Below are 26,990 nucleotides of genomic sequence, written 5' to 3' on the forward strand. Positions count from 1 at the left end.
GGCTGCCTCAGTCTAAGAAAAAGAAATTGGGTGAATGTCGACACCAGTGTCACTGCTTCTTGCCTCTGACCTGCATGTGCCTCCGCGGCATCTTTGTGCACAAGTGTGCTGGCGTGGCGAGGCGTAGGAGTCATCCGAAAGAAAGAGTATCATTTACATGGAGAAGTGGCTGTTCACATTGCCTGTCGCTTTCCCTCAAATGTTTCCTTGGCGACTAGGGTGACACACCCGCAGTCAAGGTGGCTGTTCGAGGTGTGCTGGCTGCCTAAGCGAAAGAAAAAGAAAGAAATTAGATGAATGTCGATACCAGTGCTATTGCTTCTTGCCTCTTACCTGCATTTGCCTCCACGGCCTCTTGGCTTGCGGAGTCTGTTTGAGGGAGCTGCTGTGGCTAGGCGTAGGCATTGTCTAAGCAAAAAGAAAAGGCCATTCAAATTGGGAATTATGGAAATAAATGCAGTTATATTTGCTTCTTGCACTCTTCTTGCCTAAAAGTTTTCAAACATAATGTCCAGAACACACCAGCACTTTGACTGCTTCTGCTTTTTACCTGCAGGTGTTGTTGCGAGATACTTAGTATGGCTGCGTGCTGCATTGTAATACTTGGTGGAGGCATTTAAAGTGGTAGCCAAAAATATAAAGCAACATCTTTGTCTGCATGAATGCTTTCAATTTCTAAATGCAGTGGTAACTATCACTATTAGTGCAAGGCCCCCCACATCTATGCGGCAAGTGCCATAGCTCGAAACTGAATTTTTCCTTTAGTGTTTCACAAGGCATCTGATATGTCCACATTAGATGTGATGTTTTTGTTTTTATTTATCCCAGTGTGGAGAGAGCATCATTAAATTGTTTTTTTTTATTTTTGCGTGTCTTGTTTTTGGTTTATTTCTGAATTTATCAAGCGGCAGTCTCATGATGCTAAAGTGACTTATGTAATGGCAATCAGCTTTTGTTTTGCAGAAAAGCAACGCATTTCCTGACCCATTGTTTGACATCCCCTCACTCGCATAGTTTTGCAGAGTATTCTACCTATATTGACTTCCTTGACCTTTCCTTAAAATCATTCGACACTTCTCATAATTTCTGTACCTTGGGCTTCTGATACTCTGCATTCACCATTTTTGCTTGTTTCTGACTAGAAATGTCTCCTTTAATTGAGAGCTTAAATTCTACCTTTGGAACACACGGAAGGGCAATTGCCATTGCATATCTGCAGAAAAGGGAAACATGTTTCATTAAACATTTGCAAAATCCAATTGAAGATTGATGAATGCATGCAGCTTGCAGTGTGATATGACTGAATGAGCCATAAAAGTAACTCATCTCACTCGGCAAATTAAAGCACATATTAGTGTGATGTACAAGATACGTTACACTAACGTGGTGGGTTCTCTTGCTTATACAGCAAAATAATCGGTGCACGAGAAAAGAAATTATTTTTGCATACCCCTTGTACACACTGATTTAAGGAAAATGAGCTGGAGTTGTCCACATGATCTACTTATTTTACCTGCGAGTATGGTCAACAAAAATGTGTCCCAGCTGCTTAGTGGTATTTGAGATTATGTCAGTATTGCATATGTGCCTGTTGTCTAAAATAATTGAATTTTGAAAATGCTCACAGGGATCTGATGTGCATACCTGCAGTTTATGGATACATGTAAAAGACTCAGCATCAAGTGCAAGTGAACGGTCCCACAGGCCCGGAGTCGATCATGCAAATAGATTCGCGGCACAAATTTGTGACCAGAAAAGATATTTCACATAAAGCGGCATGCAAGGAAGTGTTGAAAATATTGCACAGTTAATAAAACGCCTATACGCTATTAATATGTGGGTTGATGCACTCGTTGTGCAAAACGGAGGTGAGGCGTGCAGACAGGACACAAGAGTAGAGTATTTACAAGCAAACAACACGAGCGCCGCCCACTTCTCTACTCTTGTGTCGTCTGCACGCCTCACCTCAGTTTTGCATAATGAATCCTTACCAACTAGCTCAGCTTTCTGTCGTTCTAAGTCTCGATGCACTCGATTTCGTCCGCATTAGGCACTCGCCTCTTGATTACTTCGTGGCACAGAAATACTCGGCATCAGGCTGTTTTTCTGCTGTGGCCTTTGTAGAAGCATGACTGTTCAAAGTGCAACAATTAAACAGATTCTTTGAGCTGCTTGTGGCTTCGCCAGTACAATTCCGGTGCGCTGGTCCGCCTGTCCAGCAATTCCTACTGAAGGGAAACCTGCAAATAAAAACACCGCTCCGTATGCAGAAAAGTGCTCTACTGTAACGCTTCTCAAACGATTGTGATGCACCACAAGAGCTGCCTACTCGCGTGACATTCTCAACAAGGAGATACATTCGTTTACTTACATGTGAAGGTATGTGTCAGAGCACTTCGAGGCTTCGGTGGCACATAAGGCACGAACGAGTGTGCCATAGCGTCCGATGTCGACGCGCGATCGCATGTCAAACGTAAACTGTACGAAATTACTACCCATCCAAAAAACAGATTCGAAACCGAAATTCGCGCCATCCTTTATTGCATGAATGCGTACATCGTGATTTACATAAGTCACGGACTTAGCGATCACTTTCTGTAAACTTAATATTAACGCACCACCTTCATAAAGCCATCAGGTATGCGTTTTTAGATGACAAAGCATAAGGTGACCGGTACTTGTTTTTAGCTCTTTCAATAGTAATTGCGCTGGCCACATTGACCAGTAGCAACAGGGCGGCGCTTGAGAGGTTCCCACTTTTCCGGCCCAGCTTTTCCTCTAGAGTTGTTCTACTAACTCTATGCGGGTCACACAACGCAGATTCTGTAGTGCCAGCGCGCACCGAGGCCAAAGCCGCACTGCCGCACCGCCACTACTTACGGCTTTCCGCCAAGTAACACAGAACCTACAACAAACACACAAGCAACGCACGCACAATCACATGAGCAATGTTGAACAACGTGCGGTCCAGAGAACGATCACGCCGAGGACGAACACGCCACAGCGTCGCTCGGCGCTAGCATCGCGCCTTCTCAAAGAACCCTAAACGATGCTGTCCTTAGGCACCTAGGATTAGGTCACGTGAGGGATTTTTGTGCGACAAATAGACGCACGCGTTGCTGCCGTAGCAAAACGCTGCCCCTCCCCCGGCCCCTCCCGTCCGTCCGTCCGCTCACGGCCTCTCGCGCGACTCCCGCTTTCTTCATTCGCGCGCGCCAGGTTGAGCCGCATCGTCCGCTTCCCTCGCGTGCTTTCAGTCGCACGCACAGCTTTCAGCGGCCGGCGACGGTGTTATTGCCCTTGGACTTTATGCGGTGACGGCGAATATGCGCCTGGTGTGTCCATACAATTGCTATTGCAATAAAACGAATAAACAAAAAGAAACGCTTGTTTTCCCCCTCAATCCTCAGGCGTTTTTCTTCCCGTCACTTACATCTCTAGCTGAGATCAGCCAACGTGCGACGGCTGCCGAATTTTCGCCACATGTATAGCAAAGAACTCAAACAGATTCAGCGAGGAAACAAGCTCTGCACCCGAGGAGGCCGAGTGCCGCCTTATACGCCTTGCGTATGGCGGCGTCTATCTTGTTACGTTCGCTCGGCCTCCAGTTGTGGAAGGCGGCAACGTACGAATCTTCTCGACCTCCGGTATTACCTGTCCTCCCGCTGTCTTGATCGTAATCTTGGGACGCTCGTACTTGGCTTCCATATTCTTTCTTTTCCTGCCCGCTCCTGTCGGTGGAATCACCAGCAGTTCTGACTTGGCCGGAGAGCATACGAGTCCAGACCCGCCCAGCCGCTGCGCGATGGCGTTGACCGCTTCTTGCAGCGTTGTCTCGATGTGTCCGTCGCTTCCTCCCGGTACCCATAGCGTAACGTCGTCGGCGTAGATGGTGTGCCGGACTCCCGCTACTCTTTCTAGCCGGTTGGCCACCCCGATCATGGCGCTGGGAGTCCACAACACGCTGGACGAAATAGCCGAAGCACAGAGAACGGCGCAACTCGAGCGTCTCTCTGAAACGAGAACCGGAAGACAGATACTGCGGGACCTTGGCCTCGAGCCGAGGGAAGCCAACCAGCAGGAAGACGTACCTATACCGGATAGCATCAACAGAAAGCTCAGGGTCTACCCGATCCCGAGGAACGTGAACCCCGGGCACAACAAGGAGCGGAGGTTGGCGAGGGCCAGGGCTCTCGTGGACCTCCACGCCAGAGAAGAAGGAGTCGTCTACGTGGACGCGGCGGAGTATCGAGGGAGCAGCGACGCATACGCGGTGGTGGCTGTCGGGGCATCGACGGGTGCAACGAAGACTGCGGCGAGCGTCCGGACTCGAGAGGCACACCGGGCGGAGGAGGTGGCCATCGCCTTGGCCATCTCCGACCCCGGATGCACTACAGTGTTGTGTGACTCTAGAACGGCAGTGAAGAACTACGCCAAGGGTAGGGTATGTAGTGAGGCCGCGCGCATACTGCGCAAGGCCGAACACATCGAACACAAAAGACCTGTGGTGATCAAGTGGTTTCCGGCCCACATGGGCAGTGACGTGTCGGAACGCGGGAACGTGAACCACAACGAGACGGCCAACTCAGCCGCGCGAGGACTAACCAACCACGCAGCTGCAAGCACGGCCGACTCGGAGTGTTGGTCGCGGTGCAGTGCCAAGGACAAGATGACCACCTTCAACGAAATAGTGAAGTGGTACAGACTTAACAGACAGACTATGCCGCCACCTCACCTGGGGCTTACCCGGGAGCAGGCAGTGTTATATAGGCAATTACAGACGGGGGGTCCTTGCTCACCCCGGTGCTAGCTAAGCACGTGTGTCCGAGCGTGTACGCAAGTGACGTTTGTAGACTGTGCGCTAAGGAGAGAGCCACCGCGGCCCACATCCTTTGGGACTGTAGTATAAATCCGCGTGAAGCCAGCGAGAAGACAACGATCCCGCCGCAGCTAGAGGCTGCAACGAGGAGTTATGACCAAGAGACACAACTCAAGGCCGTCCAGCAGGTCTCGGCAGCTCTAGAGAGGCAGCGACCGCGCGAAACCGAGGAGAAGGGAGCAGCACCCCCAGGAAGGGGGCGGCGACCCTCTCGGATCCCCGGAAGTAGCGAGGCACGCAGGCCTCGAGGAGCACAATGCACGAGACTGACGTAGTGGCCGCGTCGCGGTGAAAGCTTGTCCTCCCTGCGTGGAGGGAGCCTAACCGATTCTGCAGGCATTTTCACTAAGGTAGTGACTACAGTGACGGGGCCCGGCACTTTAACATCTGCACTACAGTGACGGGGCCCGGTACTTTAACATCCACACTACGGTGACGGGGCCCGTCGCTTTAACAACAACACTACACCGACGGGGCCGTCACTATGTCGGCATAGGGTTTCTCGAAACTCTATGTATGTCGGTATTGGGGGCGAGGTCGACTTACGGAGTCGCCTTCTGTCGGAAGCGCCTCATATGCGTCGGCGTTAAATAAAGGTTAAATAAACATACTACGCGGCAGCCCTCCTGAACAATTTTGCAAGTACTCTCGAAATGGCAGTATTTTACCTTTAAAATAATCACGTTGGACAAACAGAAAGCACATAATGGTTTACAAACGCTATCTCTTTGCCTACTACGTACAGTAAGCTGGGACTGCGAGCGGTCGCCGCAATCGATTCCACCGAACCGGTTTGCGTGAAACGTAAGCAATCGCTGAGAAAACTATGTGAAATATGTTCTTATAGTGGGATGGCTGTCTGTGTAAATAAATGTAGCATAACAGAATGAAGCTGCAATGCAGCGATCGCACAGGTTTGCGGTGACAGACTTCGCGTCTGCATGCATGTCCTCGCGCAATGTTTCGCTTTCGCTCCGAGCACGTTTTCGCACCGTGCCGTGAGCTTTATGCCGCAGCATATGAGCATTTGACAGTACGCAAGCTACCATTGTTGCATGGACACTATCGGAGCTGTTCAAAAATAATTTCGTTATAGCTAGGGTCTTCGACGCCTACAGCGACTTGTGATGTTCCGTCGCGATGATTCAGTCTTAATTTTCTTTTATGCGAAGCATATTACGAGAGCTCAACCCAGCTCCTCAGGCGCGGCGGTGTCGCCATGAAATCACGTGACACCGTGACGTCACGAGAAGTGGCTTTGGCTCAACTCTTGCAAGACGGGTTGGGTGGGAATCGAACCAGGGTCTCCAGAGTGTGGGACGGAGACGCTACCACTGAGCCACGAGTACTTTTTTTTTTTTTTTTCTTTATTTCCAGACAATCAACAAATACATCAATACATATTGCTCCCACCATTTGACAATATTCACTTTCCCACCGCTGCGCTTGAAGCTTGCGGTTTAGATTACAAAACTTTCATTTTGGCAAGGGCATCCATCAATGACAACAGATCATCGTCATACGCTAACTTCTGAAAAACTTCCCGCAGTTTACTGATATTCTCAGCAAAATATGAGTTTACTGTTCTCACATTTATATCGCAATTCCTTACAGCCATGCGGTTTCTCCAGATACTGTGAAGGCCGAGAAGAAAGAACATGTCATAAGGTATACTGTCTTGCTCTGTGGATAGGTAACGGATACCATGAGCTGTTAATGGCAATTCTTTTTTAATAGTTCTTTGCATAATATCCCAAAAGAAGACCGCACTCCAACAGTCTAGAAAAACGTGTTCTATAGTTTCTGGTTTCTTGCAAATCAAACAGTTAGTCCCCCATGGTAAATAGTCCCCTCTTTCTTCTAGCCATGTTTTAACAGGCAAGGTATTGGTATGTAGTTTAAAAAAGAATGTTTTCACTCCCCCTGGTACAATCATTCGCTTCACACGTTTTAGGACATCTTTCCCTTGGCCTTCGCGGTACATTAATCGATATAATGGTTCTGGGAACATAATATCCATTAAATCCGAGCTTATCCGCTTACGACTGACTGCAGCCAAATATTCTATGGAAAAGTGGTGATGTAAAAGTCTAAATGCTACGACCACCTCACGTAAAAATTTACTCATTGCGTAACACCCACTCTCCCTCATCGAGACAACAAAGCTAGGTAAGGCATTGCTCAATCGGACTTGAATAACTGTTCGTAAGAAAGGATTTGTCGTGTCTCGTAAGAACAAAAATCTAGAAATCAGTTGCTTTAAGTATAAATTTGGTAATGACAAGCCACCCTGACCCAACTTGCGAAACAAGTTGTTCCTGCTTGTTCTTTCATATTCAGACTGCCACACAAACACAGCAAATACTCTATGGAATTTCTTGAGGTTGAATCGGGAACAACTCAGGACTTGCATGAGATACCACAGTTTGCTCACCAAGAAGATTCTGCAGATAGCCGCACGTGCAAATATAGAGAGGTCACGTCCAGCCCACTTATCAGTTTGAGCTTTTAATTCCTGCACTTTGCCATTCCATAAGTCTTTAGTGTCTCGATGTGTGCCTAATGGTACACCAAGATAAATCCCAGGCGTGAGCTTCCACTGCATACCTTCAAAAACACGCGGCGTTTTTTGCCACCGGCCGTGCCACAAGCCGACACACTTATTCAGGTTTATATTGCTGTCCGTCATGTCACAAAACTCACGCATAATTGTCATGGTAGCTCGAACACTCTCCTTATCGTCACAGAAAACGACAACATCATCAGCGTAAGCTAATAAACGTACCTCACATCCTTCTAGGCTGAATCCTCGCACATCCGGACTATCAATAATTCTTTTACAGAGAGCCTCTAGATATATTGCGAACAAAAGAGGTGACAGGGGACACCCCTGACGAACAGAGGAACGCACTTCAATCCTTTCAGTTAGCTTATGGTTGACAATGAGGTTAGTTGTACAATTACTGTATGCCATTTTAACTCCCTCTGTTATCCGTGATCCAACACCGACATAGCCAAGAATTGTAAACAGGAGATTGTGACATACTCTGTCAAACGCCTTTTCTAGATCAATTTGTAACATAGCGACTTTCCTAAAATCTGCATCACAAGTTTCAAGAATGCTGCGAGCCACATGGATATTAGTGAATATAGACCTCCCTCTTATCCCGCAGGTCTGATGCGGTCCTACTAAAGCACCAATAACCCCTTGTAGTCTCCGCGCAAATATCTTCATTAAAACTTTATAATCTACGTTTGTCAGCGTAATTGGCCTGTAGCCTGTTACTTTGTTAAGTTTATTTGCGTCATCGCTTTTTGGTATCAAGACTGTATACGCCCTTTTAAAGGACGGTGGCAAACGACCTTTTTGATACGCCTCCATAAAAACACGCTCTAATAAGATGGCTATCTTCGAGCAAAAGGCTTTGTAAAAAACTGCAGTTAGGCCATCAGGTCCTGGCGATTTTCCAGGGTTAAGGTCTTCAATGGCCGTTTCGATCTCCTTTGCTGTGATATCTTCGGATAATCTATCTGTTTCTTCGGCGTCTAACCTAGGTAGAGTGGTTAGAAAATGGCTTTCATACCCAGCCTTGCTCGGTATTCTACACTTGAAGAGCTCCCTGTAATATTCCGTAAACGCATAATTAATTTCTTCGGCATCTCTAGATATTTTCCCTTTGTATTCAATCTCAACTATTTCGTTTCTCCTCGCATACTTTTTCTCAGTTCCCAATGCACGCTTTGTTGGCATTTCATCAGCCAAGATCTTTCCCATTCGTGCGCGAATAAGTGCGCCACGGTATTTTTCCGTGTCGATAGCCTCAATTTTATTCTTTGTTTCCCTTATTTCTTCCATAAAGGTGCCTGGCGCTGCAGTTTCGGCATCCACAAATTCCTGAAGCATTTTTTTAAGGTTATTTTCCTCTTGGCGCTCTTTAAAACGTATTTCTACTGCTCGCTCTATGGCATTCATTTTTACGACTTCTTTAAATCGCTCCCATCGCTCACCCCATCCTTTTTCACAGTCATTATTTGCTTTGGCAATTCCTGTGCGTACACTTTCTAGAAATTGGTCGTCCTTTAAGAGTTTCGCGTTTAATTTCCATGTTTCCCATTTCATTCCAGGTTTTGCGGTAATCTTTTTCCCTATCGTGAAGGCTACTAAACAATGGTCGCTAAATGTTATGTTCAGCACCTTGTAGTCATCGCACATTGTGGCGATTTCTTGCGAAAGATAAGCTCTGTCTAACCTTGCATGGCTATTGCCTTGAAAATGAGTATAATGCCGATTATTGCCTCCTTTCGCGTAATGTGCAATGTCTTCCAACAGAGCTCTTCCAATGGCCCCCCTCAGAAAGACAACGCTCTTATCAGCCCAGTATCCATCACTCGAACGATCGTCCGAGCTCAAAACGCAATTGAAATCTCCTAACACTATCAAACATCTGTCTGTATTCAGATAATGCGATATTTCTTGAAAGAAACTTAGCCGGTCATTCACTTTCGTTGGTGCATACACACATAATATTCGGTATTTTATGTTGCAGTATACAAAATTGCACAGCACGAATCGACCACTCTGACAACTTAGAACTGTTTCCTCAACTATACCCAAACCTTTCTTAATAAACATGCAGCATCCGGCCGTTGTGCCAACAGCATGACTAACGCATACAGTATAGCGGTCACTAAACTGTGCAACCATACTATCAGTCTGACTCTCACTCTCTATTTTAGTCTCTTGAATCGCCAATATATCTAAATCTTCTTCCAACATTACGCGTCGGAGCTGACGCTGCCGCCGTCTCGCCCTAAAACCTCTAACGTTGAGGGTTCCCACGCGCAATGGAGCTAACGACATAGCCATTTCAGAGAGCAAGAGCAAAACAACAGTAAGGCGCCCAGCAAATAGCAACGCTCACAAACTGATCGTCCCTGCCGGCACGACAGCTTCCACGGGCACCCGCGACACCAGTCGCGTTGGTCACTGCGTCGCCTGCCCTTCTCGGGTGAGCGACGCTGACCGTTGCGGTGGGGCGGACTTCCCTTTCTTGGCCCGGGTCGACCGGACCACCATCCACTGCGGCTCCAGGCGCTGAACACTGTCAGCCGGCGTCTCCTCTTCTGGAGCATCGCTTCGGTGCCTCTTGGAAGGCACGGCTGGCTCCTCAGTGGCCAACTCATCCGGCGTCTCATATGGCGTCTCTGGCTCCGCGTCCATCTCCACGTTAAACGCGTCACACCCGGGCTCCGTTTCTGCGGGCGCAGGCGGCGTCTTCTCTTCTTCATTCCTTCTTCTTTCTTTCTGCTTTCTTCCTGTTGTGGCGTCCTGTGTCGACGCGGATGGCGTTGCCACCTTATTTGCGACACTTGCCACCTGTTGAACCGGCGTTTCCGAGGACGCTGTCAGTTTCTCCGTTACCTCCTCTTCCATCAATTCCAGACCTTCGTCGTCGGGTTGCGTGCTGCCAGTAACTCTTGCATACGTACGTACGCAATCATGTGCTTCATGGCCGAATTCCCGGCACTCAGAACACCTTGGCACTCTGCAGTCTCTTCTAATGTGTCCTTTGCGTCGACACCGCAGGCAAATCGGAGCTCTCCCGGGAACGACAACCAGCACAGAGCCACCAAAGATCTTGAACAAATGGGGCAGAGAGTCCGGTGTTAAGTTCTCTCGGAGCGTCATCCGCACAATACGCGTGGTAGACTCAGCTTGCTCGAAGCCCCTCACCTTCCAATCTTCTTGTCTTACTTCTTTCACTTCGCCATAGTGGTCGAAAGCCTTCTTCAATGCTTCCCCGGTAACGTGGAATGGAACCCAGTGTACTTTGAGTGTGATGTCTTGTTGCACTGGGTCAATGACGGCGCAAAAGCGCCCTTTTACCTCCAGGCCTCCCGCTCTAACCAGCACTTCCTTCACCTCTGGAGTTCGTAGCTTGATGAGCCACACATGCGTCATTTGGAAGGGCCCAATACCGGTCACGTCTTTCAATACACCGAGTTCTTGCAGCGGGTCACGGAAGTCTTCGAGGCGGTATGGTCTCCCGGCAACGTCACAATGTAAGAACAGACACTCCTTCATAGTTTCGCCTGATGGCAAAGTCGGTAGTAGATACCGATAGCCCGGTGGGGCGACAGAAGACCTGTTACCACGGCCAGACGCGGCCGCTGAAACCGCCCTTGCAGAGCTCGACATCTTGCGTCCGAACGCGTCCGTGTCCAGAGGCAGAGTGCCTGAGCCACGAGTACGACGCTTCAAAGCGGTACAAAAGCGCCTCTAGTGAATGCGGTGTTGCCTTAGAAACGAGCTGTTTCTAAGGCGTGCGTCTCTTGCTCAGGCGCACATTTCGTTGCCGCGCCGAACGCTGCTTTGCTCGACGCTCACCGCGTCCAATGCGGGGCGCGTAGTCGCTGCCCTGTAGCCCATTGTCTTACACCCCTTGGCGGGTCGACGGGAACGCTGTCGCGTTCCACTCTTGAAGGCGAAGAAGTAATGCATGAGTTGTTTCTTCGTCTAGCCGAACCAAATATAGCCAAGCAACAGCAGTTCACCAGGCTAAACAGTGGTTCAACAACTAAAATAAAGGCTAGTATGCTTCGCATCCTGGGCTTGACCTTACCTAAGCCACAGCCATTTTTTCTTTTCTTCTAAAGTCTTGGAAGCTTCAATATCATTATTTCTCAAATTTCATCGAACTGCATGTTTATCGGTCTTCTAAGCGAGCAATTACCCGGTGCTTCTTTTTCTTAATTCAGTAGAATATTGATTGTCAGGTGCTCACAAGCAGGAACATGGGCCGTGACTTTTTAAATGTGTTTTTACCGTTCCCCTTCCATTAGAGTGAACTTTCTTTATTATAATCATCATACGTGTTACAGTGCATACGCAAAAGATTGTACATTCGTGGACAAGTACCCATTGCGGTCGTTCGATCCGTATGTGTGCAATCAATGTATTCGATTACTGCACGGAAGTTGCTGACATCGTGAAATTCACGTGGTGTTGTGGACAGTACTGGAATAAAATACCGCGGTCCGTAAAGTGCTTGGCATCCCCATAGGCGCCAGCACCGAGAAGCTCATGCAGCTGGGGGTCCACAACACTTTCGATGAGGTTGGGTCACAGAAGTTAGTCCGCTGGACTTTAACCCGTCAGGGAAAGGCGGTGCGTGCTCGACGCGTGGTCGCGGGAGGCCGTCACGGTCTCGCCGTTCCCGCGCAACGTGCACCCGCAACGCAATGTAGGCACACGCCGGGCCCGGGCCGCACTTCTCGGATCCGTCGCCGACGAACCACGATCGGTCGCGTTCGTCGACGTCGCCCAATACGGTTCGTCCGACCGGTTCGCGGCGGCCGTGGTGGATCACAGGGGCAACCTAATGCCGCGTCCGTGCGGGGCAGGTGTCCGGATTGCGGAGATCCATTCTGCACTTTAGGACACATGCTCTGGCGGTGTCCCTCGTTACGGGACCACGGTCATCTCACCACGGAAGAAGAGTGGGAGGAGGCGGTCAGGCACGGCCTGCCCGTCCCAACGTCGGAACGGCTCGCGGCGGCCCCCTCCCTCATAAGGGGGTTTCGGAGTCGCTCCTCAGGACCTTAATAAAGTTCACTGCCTGCCGTGAAGTGCTCGAAGTTGTTTGCATAGAATGTTTCAAAGAAGTGCGGCCATTGACGTCGCTACAGTGTTGACGTAAAGTGCCGGTCCCGTCTGTGGTTAAGGAGACGGGCCCCGTCACTGTAGTGTGTATGTTAAAGTGCCGGGCCCCGTCACTGTAGTACAGATGTTAAAGTGCCGGGCCCCGTCACTGTAGTGCACGATTATGTTAAAGTACCGGGCCCCGTCACTGTAGTACAGATCTTAAAGTGCCGGGCCCCGTCACTGTAGTCACTACCTTTCACTAAAGTTGTTCTCTCTCTCTCTCTCTCTCTCACAAGCTCTGCAAAAAAAGTCAGTTTTTCTAAGCTGACTATCGCACACACCAACCGAGGTGCTCAGGTTAAGGAACCTCTCGCTGCAGAACCCCTCTTCGAAAATGTCACGCGCAGGTCTCCAGCGGGAAACGACGCTGCTACTTTTTCGGACGGCGCGCCGCGCCCATCGGCTCGAAAGGCACGGAAAATGCTCGTCACATCTGCTCATTCTGACAACCTAACCAGGCTTTGCAGGTTCACCTTGGTGGCCCGCGCTTGGGGTGCGGACATTGTTAAATTCTGTCATGTAGCAAATGAATGAATTCTGAGGTTTTACATGCCAGAAACACGACTTAGTTATGAGGCACGCCGTAGTGGTGGACTCCAGATTAATGTTGACCACCAGGGTATCTTGCTCGCAATGCACGGGACACGGGCGTTTTTGGACCCATCGATATGCGGCCGCCACAGCTGGGATCCCCGACCTCGTGCTTAGCAGGGCAACGCCATAGCCGCTAAGCCACCGCAGGGGGCTCTGCCATGTTGTCGAATTTGGTAATTGCGGCATCCAAACAGAGAGGCCATCCCCGATTGGCTGAAAGTGCTGCCATTACTGAATTTGACTATGTCCAGAATAGCGCCATTGGTTGGTGCATGTCAAACGAGAAGATGAAACGAACAGCCATTGGTGCTGGTCGATAGCGAATGTCCATCGGGGCCACAGCCAAGCTGCTCTTGCTTTTGTTTCGTGGCGTGGCCTTCGTAAGGCCATAGGTTTCGGCATATCGCAATGACAATGTCCCAACTCTTTGCGCCAGCATGCCTTGAGCGAGTGCTTTTGATCTGTTTTTAAGAGCCGATTTGTTACGAACTTGCGACTACCTACGAGCGTTGAATTGGAGCCCTAATGTTGGTAATCGAGAAAGTGAAAGATTGAATCGCAGATAATTAGGCCGCTGAGTGATCCGTCAGCGAGTTTTCCTTTGTCCGCCCTTGTTGCCAGCCTTCTCATGCAGAGTGTTATTGTGTCTGGATTCCCCTATTTTGAATATTTAGAGACAGTCGCTGCTGAAACATCCGGTATATGCATAAACGAGAAGAAAGGAAATGGAGAGGTCGATTTTTATTAGTCGTACAGGAAGAAGCCAACAAACAAAGGCACCAAAGAGAAAGCTCAGGGGAAATTACTTGTACTTATTAATTGAATTAAATAAATGAGGAAATAATGAAAATGGAAGTGGATGAAAAGACAGCTGGCCGCAGGAGGGATACGAACACACGCACGTATTCGCAATACGCGCGCGATGCTATTCCCAATTGAGCTACATGCGGCGCCGTTTTCCATCCACTTTCCGCGGGGTATTTATATCTTCTAGAACTAACTCTGGGATTATTAGCCAGCGCCACCACAAGTAAGCCTTAGGGGCCGATCATTTCATTAATTCAATTAATAAGTACAAGTAGTTTCCCCTATGCTTTCCTTGGTGTCTTTGCTCCTGATGATATTACTATACAGGGTGTCCCACGTAACTTGAGCGAAACTATAAGAATATGCAAATGCCACATAGCCGGGCAGAACCAAGATAATGTTGTTTGCCGTCGCTTAGAGATAGTCAGATTTTTTTTTCATTCCGCCAAATTAGACAATTAATCTCAATTAAATAATTTCTCAAATACGTAGCAACGTACTTAAAATGCGAGCTAGGTCGCGGAAAAGAACAAACTAGAATGCCTCATTCGGAAAATATACAAGCAAGCCATAGGGCTAGCTTGTACCAGCACGGACAAGTTGCTACAATTAGGCCTCCACAACACGATAGACGAGCTCATTGACACGCAATGTACGGCACAATATGAACGCCTCTCTCAGACTAGAGCCGGCAGACACATCCTAGAGAGACTAGACATAGGTTACCACACACAGCACGGTGTCAAGGTGGACATCCTGAGAGAGACAAAGGCAACAATGGTAATACCCACAATACCAAAAAACATGCACCGAGAACACAATAAGGACAGACGAGAGAACAGAGCGAAGCAGATACAAAAAAAATTCGGCAGCGACAAGGACGCAGTCTTCGTAGACGCGGCTCGATACAGCCGCAGACGAGGGTTTACGGAAGCCGTAATCAATAGCGAGAAACGGTGCAAGACGTGCGCGACGATACGCACCCCAAGTAACGAGACAGCGGTAGCCATAGCGCTCGCAGTAGCTCAGACTAACGCAACTGTGATAGCCAGAGACTCTCAGACGGCAATAAGAAACTTTGCCAATGGCCGAATCTCCCCGCAGGTACTACGCATTCTTCTTGCAGGAGGTCAAAATTTCAAAAGAAAGGCATACATCACATGGACACCCGCTCACCTTCGCGGAGGACGGCAACAACGAGGCCGCACACGACGCGGCTCGAGGGCTTACGCACCGAGCCGCAGTCGCAAGTGACGCCCCGACACCCTCCGGACGTGACGGTGCAGTAAATGAGTGGGAGGACAGAATGACAACATATAATGACATTACGAAACACTATAGGTTACAGAGGGGCATATTCCCACGACCTCACCCAAAATTGACAAAAAAGCAGTCTGTCGCATGGCGGCAGTTACAAACTATAGGACGTATCCGAATCCTGGGCTCTTGCACATCATACATCCGGATATATATCAAACGGACAAATGCAACACATGCGAATCCAGAGCCACTCTGGAGCATATATTATGGGAATGCCGAGGGATACATAAAAATAACGAGAACGCGGCCTCTAGCAACAGCTTTCGCACGCGCTGGCCGCGCTGCTCAGCCCCGCCTTCGAGGATCAACCACGGGCCGTCTAGCGGGCCGAGGTTGCCGCCAGGACCCACGATCTCCTCCTGGCCGTCACCTAGGCGGGGAATTTGGCCCTCCCCACCAAATCGCAGGACACGCAATAAAGTTATTTCCTCCTCTTCAAATATTAGAATGAGATGAAAAGTGTCAATGAGAAAATTGTAGAGCGACATGAAAAACTCAAGATGAAGCTTCCTGTTGCTCAATACGTGCTACATAAAAGTGTTTTTCCGAGCGTGAAATAAGCCCACGAATACACGTAAAGCGCCTCGAGCGACCAGTCGCGCGGAAATTTTGCGTGTATTTGCGGGCTTCTTTCACGCTCGGAAAAACGCCTCTATGTAGCAGGTATTGAGCAACAGAAAGCTGCATCGGGAGTTTTTCATGTCGCTCTATTTTCTCACTGACACTTTTCATCTAACTATAATATTTGGGATATAAATTAATTTTCATTAATTACCTAATTAGACGGAATGAGAAAAATCGGAATATCTCTAAGCGACGGCAAACAACATTATTTTTATTCTGCTCAGCTACGTGGCATTTTCATATTTTTAATGTTTGGCTCAAGTTACGTGGGACACCCTGTATATACCGAGTGTTTCAGCGAACACTCAAAACTTTTTTTTAATTTCATGTGGCAGATATCACAATTCTAACCTATTAGCTGGGCTACTCGAAGAGGCGGCCATTACTTGCACAAAACGTTCAATGCATAGTCGACTACTTAACAAAAACTCGCAAATTAAGCTTTCACCTAATCACCTTATGGCACATATTGCAATTTACAAATTCTAGCTAGAAAGCTCGAAAGGAGGACCTACCTGGAACGAATTCTCAGGATGACACCAGTTTCGAGATATTAATTCCTGAACTTTGTGGAGAAATGCATCGGCGTTCCAGTTACTTGTGGGCTTCCCTGCATAAAACCACGTTTTATTAAGAAAGTAAGTGGAACGACAGTGCATTTTTACAGCAAATTTGACGGCGCATATCTCGTAAATGGTGTCATGCACTCAATTCTTTTCAAGTGGATACGCCTTGCAGTCTCACCGGCCAGAATTGGTAAATTGCAATATATGTGCTCTAAGGCAATTAGTTAGAAAAATAATTAGTAAATTTTCGTTAATTAGTTGATTTGTATTTTGATTTATTGGGGAAGTAAAGTCCACCACTTCGAGGAGACCCGCTCACGGACTAGAACTGCACTACCAACCACAGGCAATTAAAAAAAAAAAATCTGCAAGTGTCTGCGTGTTGTACTCTATCGAATATACAGGGTCCCCTACTAAATGTCAAACTGCTGGCCCGCGTCATGTGATTGTGCTTAGACAGGAATGACAAGCCCCATTCTTTTGCATGTATAAACCAATGCGTGTAAATAAACACGCACACTAGCAGTGATCGCAGTCTTTCATAAACTTTGCTACGCATATTTATGTGGCAGAAGAATAGAAAATCGACAAACGCACCACAAGCGGTTGTCACTCGTACACAAGGGCAATCTAGTGCATGGTCTGTCTGAACCAGACAAGAGTATGAACGTGGAGTGGGGAGCAGCGATCGCCACTGCATGGTTAGGGTCGTGCTTCTAAACATGTCTTGCTCAGTGCCATGCATCCACACGTCGGGGTTGCGTTCTTATAAATGTATGTACATAGAAAAGTAATTGTTTTCGATGCATTTTTACAAACCGCTAGAGAGCATGCAACCCATTTGTCAGACGCTTCTGGGCCTGAACCACGTACGTTACCCTTAAACACTCCTGTTACACATCGGCGGCGAGATGCGGGAAGATCTCGCCAAAGGCGAGAGTCAGTCGCATGGGTGCACACTCAAGCGCGAACCCGCACGTTCGTGAAGCGATGTTACAACACAGACAGCACGGCCATCATCACTTGGGTTTCTAAGGAAGTGGTGGACGCTGTAAAACTTCTTTCAACATCGGAGTTGCAAGAGCTGTAGTGACCAGCTCTTCTTCGTCAGCGCATTCTGCCGTGGTTGTGGAATGACCTCGTGGCAGTGCCGGCGGATCAGACCCTGTAAGACGGCCAAGCAGCGCTCGTTGTTGCACGAAACTTTCGTTCCTTTCTTCACTGATTTCTTTTTGCACATATACAGAAATCGAACCAAAAGCGAAAGGCCCAGCAGCCTGACGGAGGCTTTTGCTTCGAATGCAGTTTGGACAAATACAAATAGGCAATCAACACTTGTTATGCTAAACTTAAGACGGGTTAATCGTCTTCACAGGTATAAAAAATGTGAACAATAATATTAACAAAGAAAAAGCTAATCTGCAATATATACGCTCACAAGCAGCAAGAAAAAATATAGATATGCTCGAAAAGAAAATCACCAGTAGCACATGATAATGATGTGTGGTGTTTTATGGCGCAAGCATAGAATTTCTCACTATATTACCTAGAAGGAAATGTGGCGCTGCTGCGCTGTGGTATGCATATGAATGTCGGTATATTGCGACTTCGGATTGGCACCGTTCTTCGAGAGCCAGGACACCTTAAAGACGCACCTGGCAAGCACTGTTCCGTCTGTCACAATGACTCATTTTCTACTAAAACAGCACGTGAAAAGCGGTTTTAGCTTTATTACAACACAAAAACACGATTTGTCTAATTATGAGAGCTTGTGATTGCGTGTACAATTATATTAAACGTAACAAGTCCCAGCGGGCCGCTATAGTTGGAGGACAGAGGACAATATTCGCGCTCGCTTTCGAACAGTTTGTCGTCTGTTCCTGCTTTTCTTCGCTTGGTATGCATTGTAGGTGAGTAAAGGTCACTGGAAGATGTAACATGCGTGAATGAACACCTTTTAGGAAAATTTTGCTTTAAGAAGGGGTTATTCATGTAGCTATATCCACGTTTTAGACGAAGCCTCTTACAACACCAGCCAACACAAGCCTCGCACATATATACACCGTCATTCGCATGGCAGCACAGTGCCCCTTAGGAAACTCACGTAGACGGTGGCGCCCGATTTCCCTCTAGGTGTTATAGTGTGTCAAAACAAAATACCATAAAGTTTCTAAATAAATACCCTAGAGGGAAATGTGGCGCTAGTGTGTATAGGGATTCTCATGAGCGTTGCCTCAACCTACATGGGAATGATGGGAAGTACAGGCTTTGGATTGACTTCGATCTTTAGACTAGTGGCGTTTGCTTGCGACGCCGTAAACAAAGCTATCCTCGAATATTATCGCGTAAAACCTAATTTTATTTCTGAAGTATGTTATATAATGTACAACACGCTACATAAACCTTGTATGACTTTGAGATGGAAGCATGGTTTAGGTTTGTCACCAGGACACACCAGGGTATGCATACTTGTGCGATTCTGTTACCGTTCAACGCCAAAGAATAATTATTTATTTATTTTTGCAACAGCAATAGCAACCGTGCATGTACTTATATAAGAATACTCATCAAGTATTTCTGGAAATAAAAATGTTGTATTGTTAGAAAGTGTTGCGCCCTTGAGCGGAATGCTACAAGTGTCGTGTGCTACGACGCCTGCTCGTTGCAAACGCGAGACTTTTCTCGCATACGACCGGCACTTGCGAACTCTCTTGCTCTTTCGAAAGGCTGCATCGGCTGTCACGATTGCTGAACGTCTTCAAGTACTTTTAAACACATCTGCTGCAGTGCTAGCTAGGACGATAGTGGCCTCCTACAAGTATTTCGTCATCATATTTTATATTGACGTACTGCTTCCGAAGCGTTATGGCGTGGCTTTGCACTTACCCATTTTGCGACACTAGACTACAGCCAGGAAGCAGCAACCTTTCCTACCACAAGTAAGTTTGTGTTCTCAAAGTTCTAAAGCATTTCAATGAGCACATAAACGAGCAATGCATAATGAAGCTCTCAATGAAATTTGATTGTCAAGCCACTAGAAGTACAACTGCCTTGTGTAAGTAGTGCCTTCTTTTTCCTGTGTCAACCTAACACACTTAACAAACCAAGGTCCAAACGCTCAAAACATGTTCTTTCAACGTTTACGATGCCGTCGCCTTCTCGTCAGGGCTTTGACGCCACACCGCAACACAAACATCGTCCCAGTCGCTCGAAGTGGCGCTAGCAACATAACAAAGGCAGAGAGTTTTGCGTTGCACTGTCCCACTGCCGGTTATAGCAATTTCGCTTGGAGCGAAACCAAAACTGCCAAAAAAATATTTGTAGGCTAGTTCGCCAGTCAATAGAATGCCAATCCGAAGCCTGTACTTGCCATCATTCCCATGATGGTTGAACGATCGCAGCGCCAGATTTCCCTCTAGGTATACTAATGTGAAACTCTATGCAAAATACACTATACTGATGGGTGACTTCAATTCAAATGATGGGTGACTTCACCGCCAGGGTAGGCAAGAAGCAGGCTGGAGAAAAGTCAGTGGGGGAATATGGTATAGTTTATAGGAATAGCAGGGGAGAGTTATTAGTAGAGTTTGCAGAACGGACTAAATTGCGGATAATGAATACCTTCTTCCGCAAGCGGGATAACCGAAAGTGGATGTGGAGGAGCCCGAATGGTGAGACTAGATTTGAAATAACTTCATATTCTGCGCTAACCCTGGCATCATACAAGATGTGGACGTGCTCGGCAAGGTGCGCTGCAGTGACCATAGGATCTCGAATTAGCCTAGACTTGAGGACGGAACGGAAGAAACTGGTACATAAGAAGCCGATCAATAAGTTAGCGGTAAGAGGGAAAATAGAGGAATTCCGGATCAAGCTACAGAACATGTATTCGGCTTTAACTCAGGAAGAGTACTTTAGTGTTGAAGCAATGAACGACAATCTTATAGGCATCATTAACGAGTGTGCAATAGAAGTCGGGGGTAACTTCGTTAGACCGGATACCGGTATACTATCGCAGGAGGCCAAAGATCTGATAAAAAAACGCCATTGTATGAAAGCCTCTAACCCCAAAGCTAGAATAGAACTGGCAGAACTTTCCAAGTTAATCAACAAGCGTAAGATAGCTGACATAAGGAAGTATAACATGGATATAATTGAACATGCTCTCAGGAACGGAGGAAGCCTAAAAGCAGTGAAGAAGAAACTAGGAATAGGCAAGAATCAGATGTACGCGTTAAGAGACAAAGCTGGCAATGTCATGACTAATATGGATGAGATAGTTCAAGTGGCTGAGGAGTTCTATAGATATTTATACAGTACCAATGGGGCCCACGAGGATAATGGAAGCGGGAATAGTCTAGAGGAATTTGACATCCCACAAGTAACGCCGGATGAAGTAAAGGAAGCCTCGGGAGCTATGCAAAGGGGGAAGGCAGGTGGAGAGGATCATGTAACAGCATATTTGTTGAAGGATGGTTGGCAGATTGTTCTAGAAAAATTGGCCACCCTGTATACGCAATGTCTCATGACCTCGAGCGTACCGGAATCTTCGAAGAACGCTAACATAATCTTAATTCATAAGAAAGGTGACGCCAAAGACTTGAAAAATTATTGACAGATTAGCTTACTGTCCGTTGCCTACAAAATATTTACTAAGGTAATCGCAAACAGAATCAGGAACACCTAAGACTTCTGTCAACCAAAGGACCAGGCAGGAGTTCGTAAAGGCTACTCAACAATAGATCATATTCACACTACCAATCACATGATAGAGAAATGTGCGGAATATAACCAACCCTTATATATAGCTTTCTCTGATTACGAGAAAGCGCTTGATTCAGTCGAAACCTCAGCAGTCAGGCAGGTATTACGGAATCAGGGTGTACACGAGCCGCATGTAAAAATACTGAAAGGTATCTATAGTGGCTCCACAGCCACCATAGTCCTCCATAAAGAAAGCAACAAAATCCCAATAGAGAAGGGCGTCAGGCAGGGAGATACGATCTCTCCAATGCTATTCACAGCGTGTTTACAGAAGGTATTCAGAGACCTGGATTGGGAAGAACTGGGGATAAAAGTTAATGGAGAATACCTTAGTAACATGCGATTTGCTGATGATTTTGCCTTGCGTAGTAACTCAGGGGACCAATTGCAATGCATGCTCACTGACCTGGACAGACAAAGCAAAAAGGTGGGTCTAAAAATTAATCTGCAGAAAATTAAAGTAATGTTTAACAGTCTCGGAAGAGAACAGCAGTTTACGATAGGTAGCGAGGCACTGGAAGTGGTAAGGGAATACATCTACTTAGGGCAGGTAGTGACCGCGGATCCGGATCACGAGACTGAAATAACCAGAAGAATTACGATGGGCTGGGGTGTGTTTTGCAGGCATTCACAGATCATGAACAGGAGGTTGCCATCACCCCTCAAGAGAAAAGTGTATAACAGCTGTGTCTTACCAGTACTCACCTACGGGGCAGAAACCTGGAGGCTTACGAAAAGGGTTCTACTTAAATTGAGGCCAACGCAACGAGCTATGAAAAGAAGGATGGTGAGTGTAACGTTAAGGGATAAGAAGAGAGCAGATCGGGTGAAGGAGCAAACGCGAGTTAATGACATCTTAGTTGAAATCAAGAAAAAGAAATGGGCATGGGCAGGGCATGTAGTGAGGAGGGATGATAACCGATGGTCATTAAGGGTTACGGACTTAATTCCAAGAGAAGGAAAGCGTAGCAGGGGGCGGCAGAAAGTTAGGTGGACAGATGAGATTAAGAAGTCTGCAGGGACAACATGGCCACAATTAGCACATGACGGGGGTAGTTGGAGGAGTATGGGAGAGACCTTTGCCCTGCAGTGGGCGTAGCCAGGCTGATGATGATGATGATGATGGTGATGATGTTATAGTGAGAAAGTCTATGGGCCATGACAAATGTTGACGATGAATTGAGGATGGCGTGGACAATGAATTGCTTATGGTAGATGTGACATGGCTTTAAAAGGGCCTAAAATACTCACTGTAAGTGGCGTTAAATATATATAGGTGCTAAAATAATAATGACACTGACTAGTTAGCGATGTGGGCATGGCAATTGGGTTTCGTTAAAAACCTTAATGTAACAAGCCATAAATAACAATGAAAACATTAGCACGTGATGAACATGGGGTAGGAGAGATAGATAGGGAAAAAAGAACTAAATCGACCGATACCCACGTTGTAATCAACACTTAATCGGTACTGAAACATATTCAATCCGTTTTCTAGATGAGGTTGTTTAAAGCGATTTTTTTCAACTTTCACTATCTTAGTGTCGAATATTTTCAATTTTATTTAGAAGACGTGGTACTTGGTATTCAATATGCTGCCGTTCATAGGTAGCTGTAATCTTATTGGGGTTCTTATACTCTGTGTGCAAAGACAGTATTGTATATATCGAGAACTGTACTAAGAATTAGCTTGTTATTTGAAATATATAAAAGCAGCTTGAGATAATAAACTCACTTAGCTTAGAATTTGAAATGTTGCGAGAATAGCGGACGCGTGCTCAGCTGCTGCATATGACCACGATAGGAGGCATGTGGACCAGCCCGACCGTCAATGAAGCGTGACCGATGCCCGAGATGCGTGCGGGGTCGCGCGACACTTGTGCCAACGGAGGCGGAGGAGGCGGTTTCGTCACGTGTTTATGCAAACGCAACAGTTCCTACGTCTGGATCGAATCACAGAGGAACGATATCATCGAAAAGGAGAACAATTTTTTGCAAAGTGTGCACGGTGTAAAAATGCTTCTCACATGATGCTGAAGGTACACGGAGGCTTTCCCCTGGTGTCCGCCGCGGCCATAGTGGTGCGTATTTCAATGGGACTGCCGGTGATGATGTCCGGAGGCATCGGCGACAGCGGGGTGTTCATCGAGGGAGCTGCGGCGGGTAGGACGAACAGAGATTCACAGTTTGTCGTGGTGACGACAGATACGGCAGGGCCCTGTGACAACTGAAAGCTAAAATGCTGGCTTAAGCCCTTTCTGTGTAAAAAAGAATCGATCAGCGACGGTGCTTTGCGCAAGGGATTGAATTTTTCAATATAGTAAAATTTGGAACTCAACCAAGTGGCGATTTCATTGACTTGGTTATATTGAGGTTTCACTTTATTTGGCGCTGCCATCAACTTGCTGTAAAAAATATGCAGATTTGCACTTGAATTGCGAAAATGCGTCGATGTACGGTGACCGAAAGTCCCAGCACTAGCTTCTTAAGTCGGCTAGAGGGATTGCATTTTGAGCATGGCAAGTAGGTGTATTAACTTTTTGCGTCCGGACGCTTACCAGAGACACGGAAGCAAGAATCTTGCCTCTCTGTCTACGCTAAACGCTTCAGTGACGCCCAAGCCATCTCGCGTGCACGGCTCCCCGTCGGTGGCGCTGCTACTGATTCGTCGCCGGCGGGTCGTCGAAATGATACCACAGTCGCTGAACTACGGCGTGCTTCATAATCGTAGTTTTGCCATATTTTTATTTTCACATTGTGACTCGTCAATGATAAGTTGTTAACAGTCCAGACACTGAGGAATTGCCCTGAAACACGTAAGGCTGCAAAATAATTCTTTCAGAAATTTATTTTAATTTATTTGGGGGAAAATGTGTTGATTCCTATACTGCAGAAAGTGAAGGCCAAACATGACTTCAATGTCCCTGTCATGGTGCTGTGCCATTACGTCAATGTGACGTCGTGAATTTCCGAGTGTCACCTCGTATTTAGAACGCTTTGGCATAGGAAAAGTTATCAAAACATGCCAAATTGAGTCTACGGTTCAATTAGAATGCCATGCTTTCCTGCCCAACAAACATCCATCCATGAGGTCACGGCGAGGTGGTGCACAAGACGTCGCCGCATCGTATTTCGCGTCCTTTCCAGCTTACAAACCTCCCACGACTGTTTTGCTGTCGCTGGATTCGCGGATACGCACTTGTTGAATGAAGGCAGCCTCCGGGAGCTCGGACCGGGCGCGCTGGCGTGTGCTTATACGATGATGGCGGCTTTTCAATGGCGCAAACCCAATGGGGGATCACAAACGGCGGTATTATTATAAGAACACGTAAATGGAAATATCCGCGCGCTCATGCGGCGGTCTTTATTGGCGGCGCTGCAGCTGATTGTATAGCGTTGCTACAACTGTAACATGATCCTGTTTAGTGTCCCTTTGAAGCAACTTGTCAAAAGCAAATACAGCAGTGGCTTACTGTCTATACCCATTGGCATGGTCGTACGCAGGTCACAGGCTCAGAGAGACGTGGTCATTAAACAAAGATGATATTCTATCGCGATAGAAACCGTGGCCATGATGTTCCGCATATGAGGTCCAAGGGCAATGCCATCGACGCGGTATGCTGTACGTGCGAGAGAGGGCGTGTGCGAGGATGAGTCTTCCGCGGTGGCTCAAGAGGGTGGCTCCACTAGGTGACGCCGCCCTGTTTAGCTGGCTGCGCATATCATACTCCGTTTTCACCTGTCCGGTCCAGGACCTTCCCCTGGATTTATACTCTCCACCTTTTCACGAAGACTGGTGTCCATGACGCGCTGGAACGTTGCAGGCGCCGAGCACAGTCCGAATGGCATGACCTTGAACTCGTAGAGGCCGTCTGGCGTGATGAAGGCGGTCTTTTCGCGATCTCTCTCGTCGACTTCTATTTGCCAGTAGCCATACTTGAGATCCATCGACGAGAAGTAGTTTGCATTGTAGAGCCGATCTAATGCGTCGTCTATCCGTGATAGGGGGTATAGATCCTTCTTTGTGATCTTGCTCAGTCGACGATAATCGACGCAGAAACGTAGGGTTCCGTCCCTTTTCTTCACCAAGACAACAGGGGATGCCCAAGGGCTTTTGGACGGCTGAATGATGTTGTCGCGCAGCATTTCGTTGACTTGTTCTCTTATAGCTTCACGTTCTCGCGTGGAAACTTGGTAAGGGCTCTGGCGGAGTGGTCGAGCGCACTCGTCGGTGATTATGCGATGCTTTGCGACTGGTGTTTGTCGAATTCTCGATGACGTCGAAAAGCACTCTTTGTATCGTCGAAGCAGACTTCTGAGCTGTTCCTACTTAATCATGGGGAGAATTGGATTTACGCCGAAGTCTGGTTCGGGAAATATGGTCGTCTAGGTACATGCGGTAGAATCTGAGAGTACGAACGCATTGCTGGTTTCCTGAATTTCCTCGATGTACGCCATCGTCGTGCCCTTGTTGATGTGCTTGAACTCCTGGCTGAAGTTTGTCAGCACCACTTTCGTTTTATGCGAAGCATATTACTGGAGCTCAACCCAGCTCCTCAGGCGCGGCGGTGTCGCCTTCAATACCACGTGACACCGTGACGTCACGACAGAGGAGAAACGGGGCTCCAACTCGCGCCGTCGCTCGCGGCGTCGCGGCGGTATATAAGCAGCTGCGCTTGCCTCTGCTAGACACTCACGAGGTGAGATGCCTCCTGGAGACAGAGCTGCTCGTTGGAATGAGAAGCGAAGGTTGCGGCGTGCTACAGAGACTGTTTCTAGGTGGCTTTGCTACGGCGCAGCGACTACGCGCCCCGCATCGGACGCGGTGAGCGTCGAGCAACGCAGCGTTCGGCGCGACAACGAAATGTGCGCCTGAGCAAGCGCCGCACGCCTGAGACGACGCCGACGGCACCGGCTTTTCTGCGACACGAGCTCCTTAACGCTGTCGCGTTAAAATAAAGGCTAGTATGCTTCGCATCCTGGGCTTAACCTTAGCTAAGCCACAGCCATTTTTCTTTTTCCTCCGTGAAGTCGAGCGATCCCCCTTTCGACGCAAATTTCACGGTCTAGCAGTAGGCGTTGGTCACCCTCGATGACGCCTTTAACGTTGGCAGGTTTATTGATGCCGACGGAAATGACAATGCAGGAGCGGGGCGGGATGCTGACTTGACTTTCGAGCACGCTCAAGACATGGTGACTACGAGAGCTCTCCGGCGGTATCGCTCGATCTTCCGACAGCGTTATCGACTTCAACTTCAGGTCAATGACTGCGACGTGTTGGTTCAGGAAGTCAATGCCGAGAATGACGTCCCGTGAACACGGCTGGATAATAACGAAGGTGGGAGAGTAAGTCCGGTCCTGAATGGTAATTCTTCCCGTGCAGATTCCAGCGGTCCGAATTTGACGGCCTTCCCATGCAGTCTTAACTTTCTTCAACTGGGCGGCGACGGGTCCACTCATGACTGTGTAAGCGGCTCCTGTGTCTACTAAGGCGGTGAATGCGTAGCCGTCGAGCAGCACGTCGAGGTCGGCGGTTCTTTCTCTTGCTTTGCAGTTACGTCTTTGCGACGAATCACGGCTGCGTCGTGTTGACGTGTGGCTGGAACGTCGCGTCCTCAGGTCTCATTTTCCCAGCTTATTTTTTGCTTCTAGGCTTCGTCGGGATGGCAGCGTCTCGTTCATATATCGGCGAGATCGTCTTTTCAGCGTCTTCGTCGGCGGCGGAGGATCT

The 26,990-nt window shown here is 47.8% G+C and overlaps 2 protein-coding genes across 4 annotated transcripts in view; both read right to left on the reverse strand.

The window, feature by feature from the left end:
* Nucleotides 1-5,803: 5,803 nt before the first annotated feature.
* LOC139047643 (uncharacterized) lies at nt 5,804-11,554 on the reverse strand. Its single transcript, XM_070521486.1, has one exon. The coding sequence runs from the start codon at nt 11,076-11,078 to the stop codon at nt 9,864-9,866; it is 1,215 nt and encodes a 404-aa protein (XP_070377587.1). The 5' UTR covers nt 11,079-11,554; the 3' UTR covers nt 5,804-9,863.
* A 140-nt stretch (nt 11,555-11,694) lies between these two features.
* The window catches only part of LOC135918004 (nidogen-like), a 382,953-nt gene continuing 367,657 nt past the window's right edge, over nt 11,695-26,990 (reverse strand). For 2 of the 3 annotated variants that reach the window (XM_065451667.2, XM_065451665.2), the window contains 2 exons: nt 23,287-23,413; nt 11,695-17,660 (listed from right to left, as the gene is read on the reverse strand). In XM_065451667.2, the coding sequence (XP_065307739.2) occupies nt 17,654-17,660; nt 23,287-23,413 (134 nt within the window). In that variant the 3' untranslated portion in view covers nt 11,695-17,653. Of the gene's footprint in view, nt 17,661-23,285; nt 23,414-26,990 lie in introns of those variants that run through there. The other variant, XM_065451666.2, reaches the window with a different exon arrangement.

The sequence above is a fragment of the Dermacentor albipictus genome, chromosome 7 (assembly GCF_038994185.2).
Source record: "Dermacentor albipictus isolate Rhodes 1998 colony chromosome 7, USDA_Dalb.pri_finalv2, whole genome shotgun sequence".
NCBI classification, from domain to species: Eukaryota; Metazoa; Arthropoda; class Arachnida; order Ixodida; family Ixodidae; genus Dermacentor; species Dermacentor albipictus.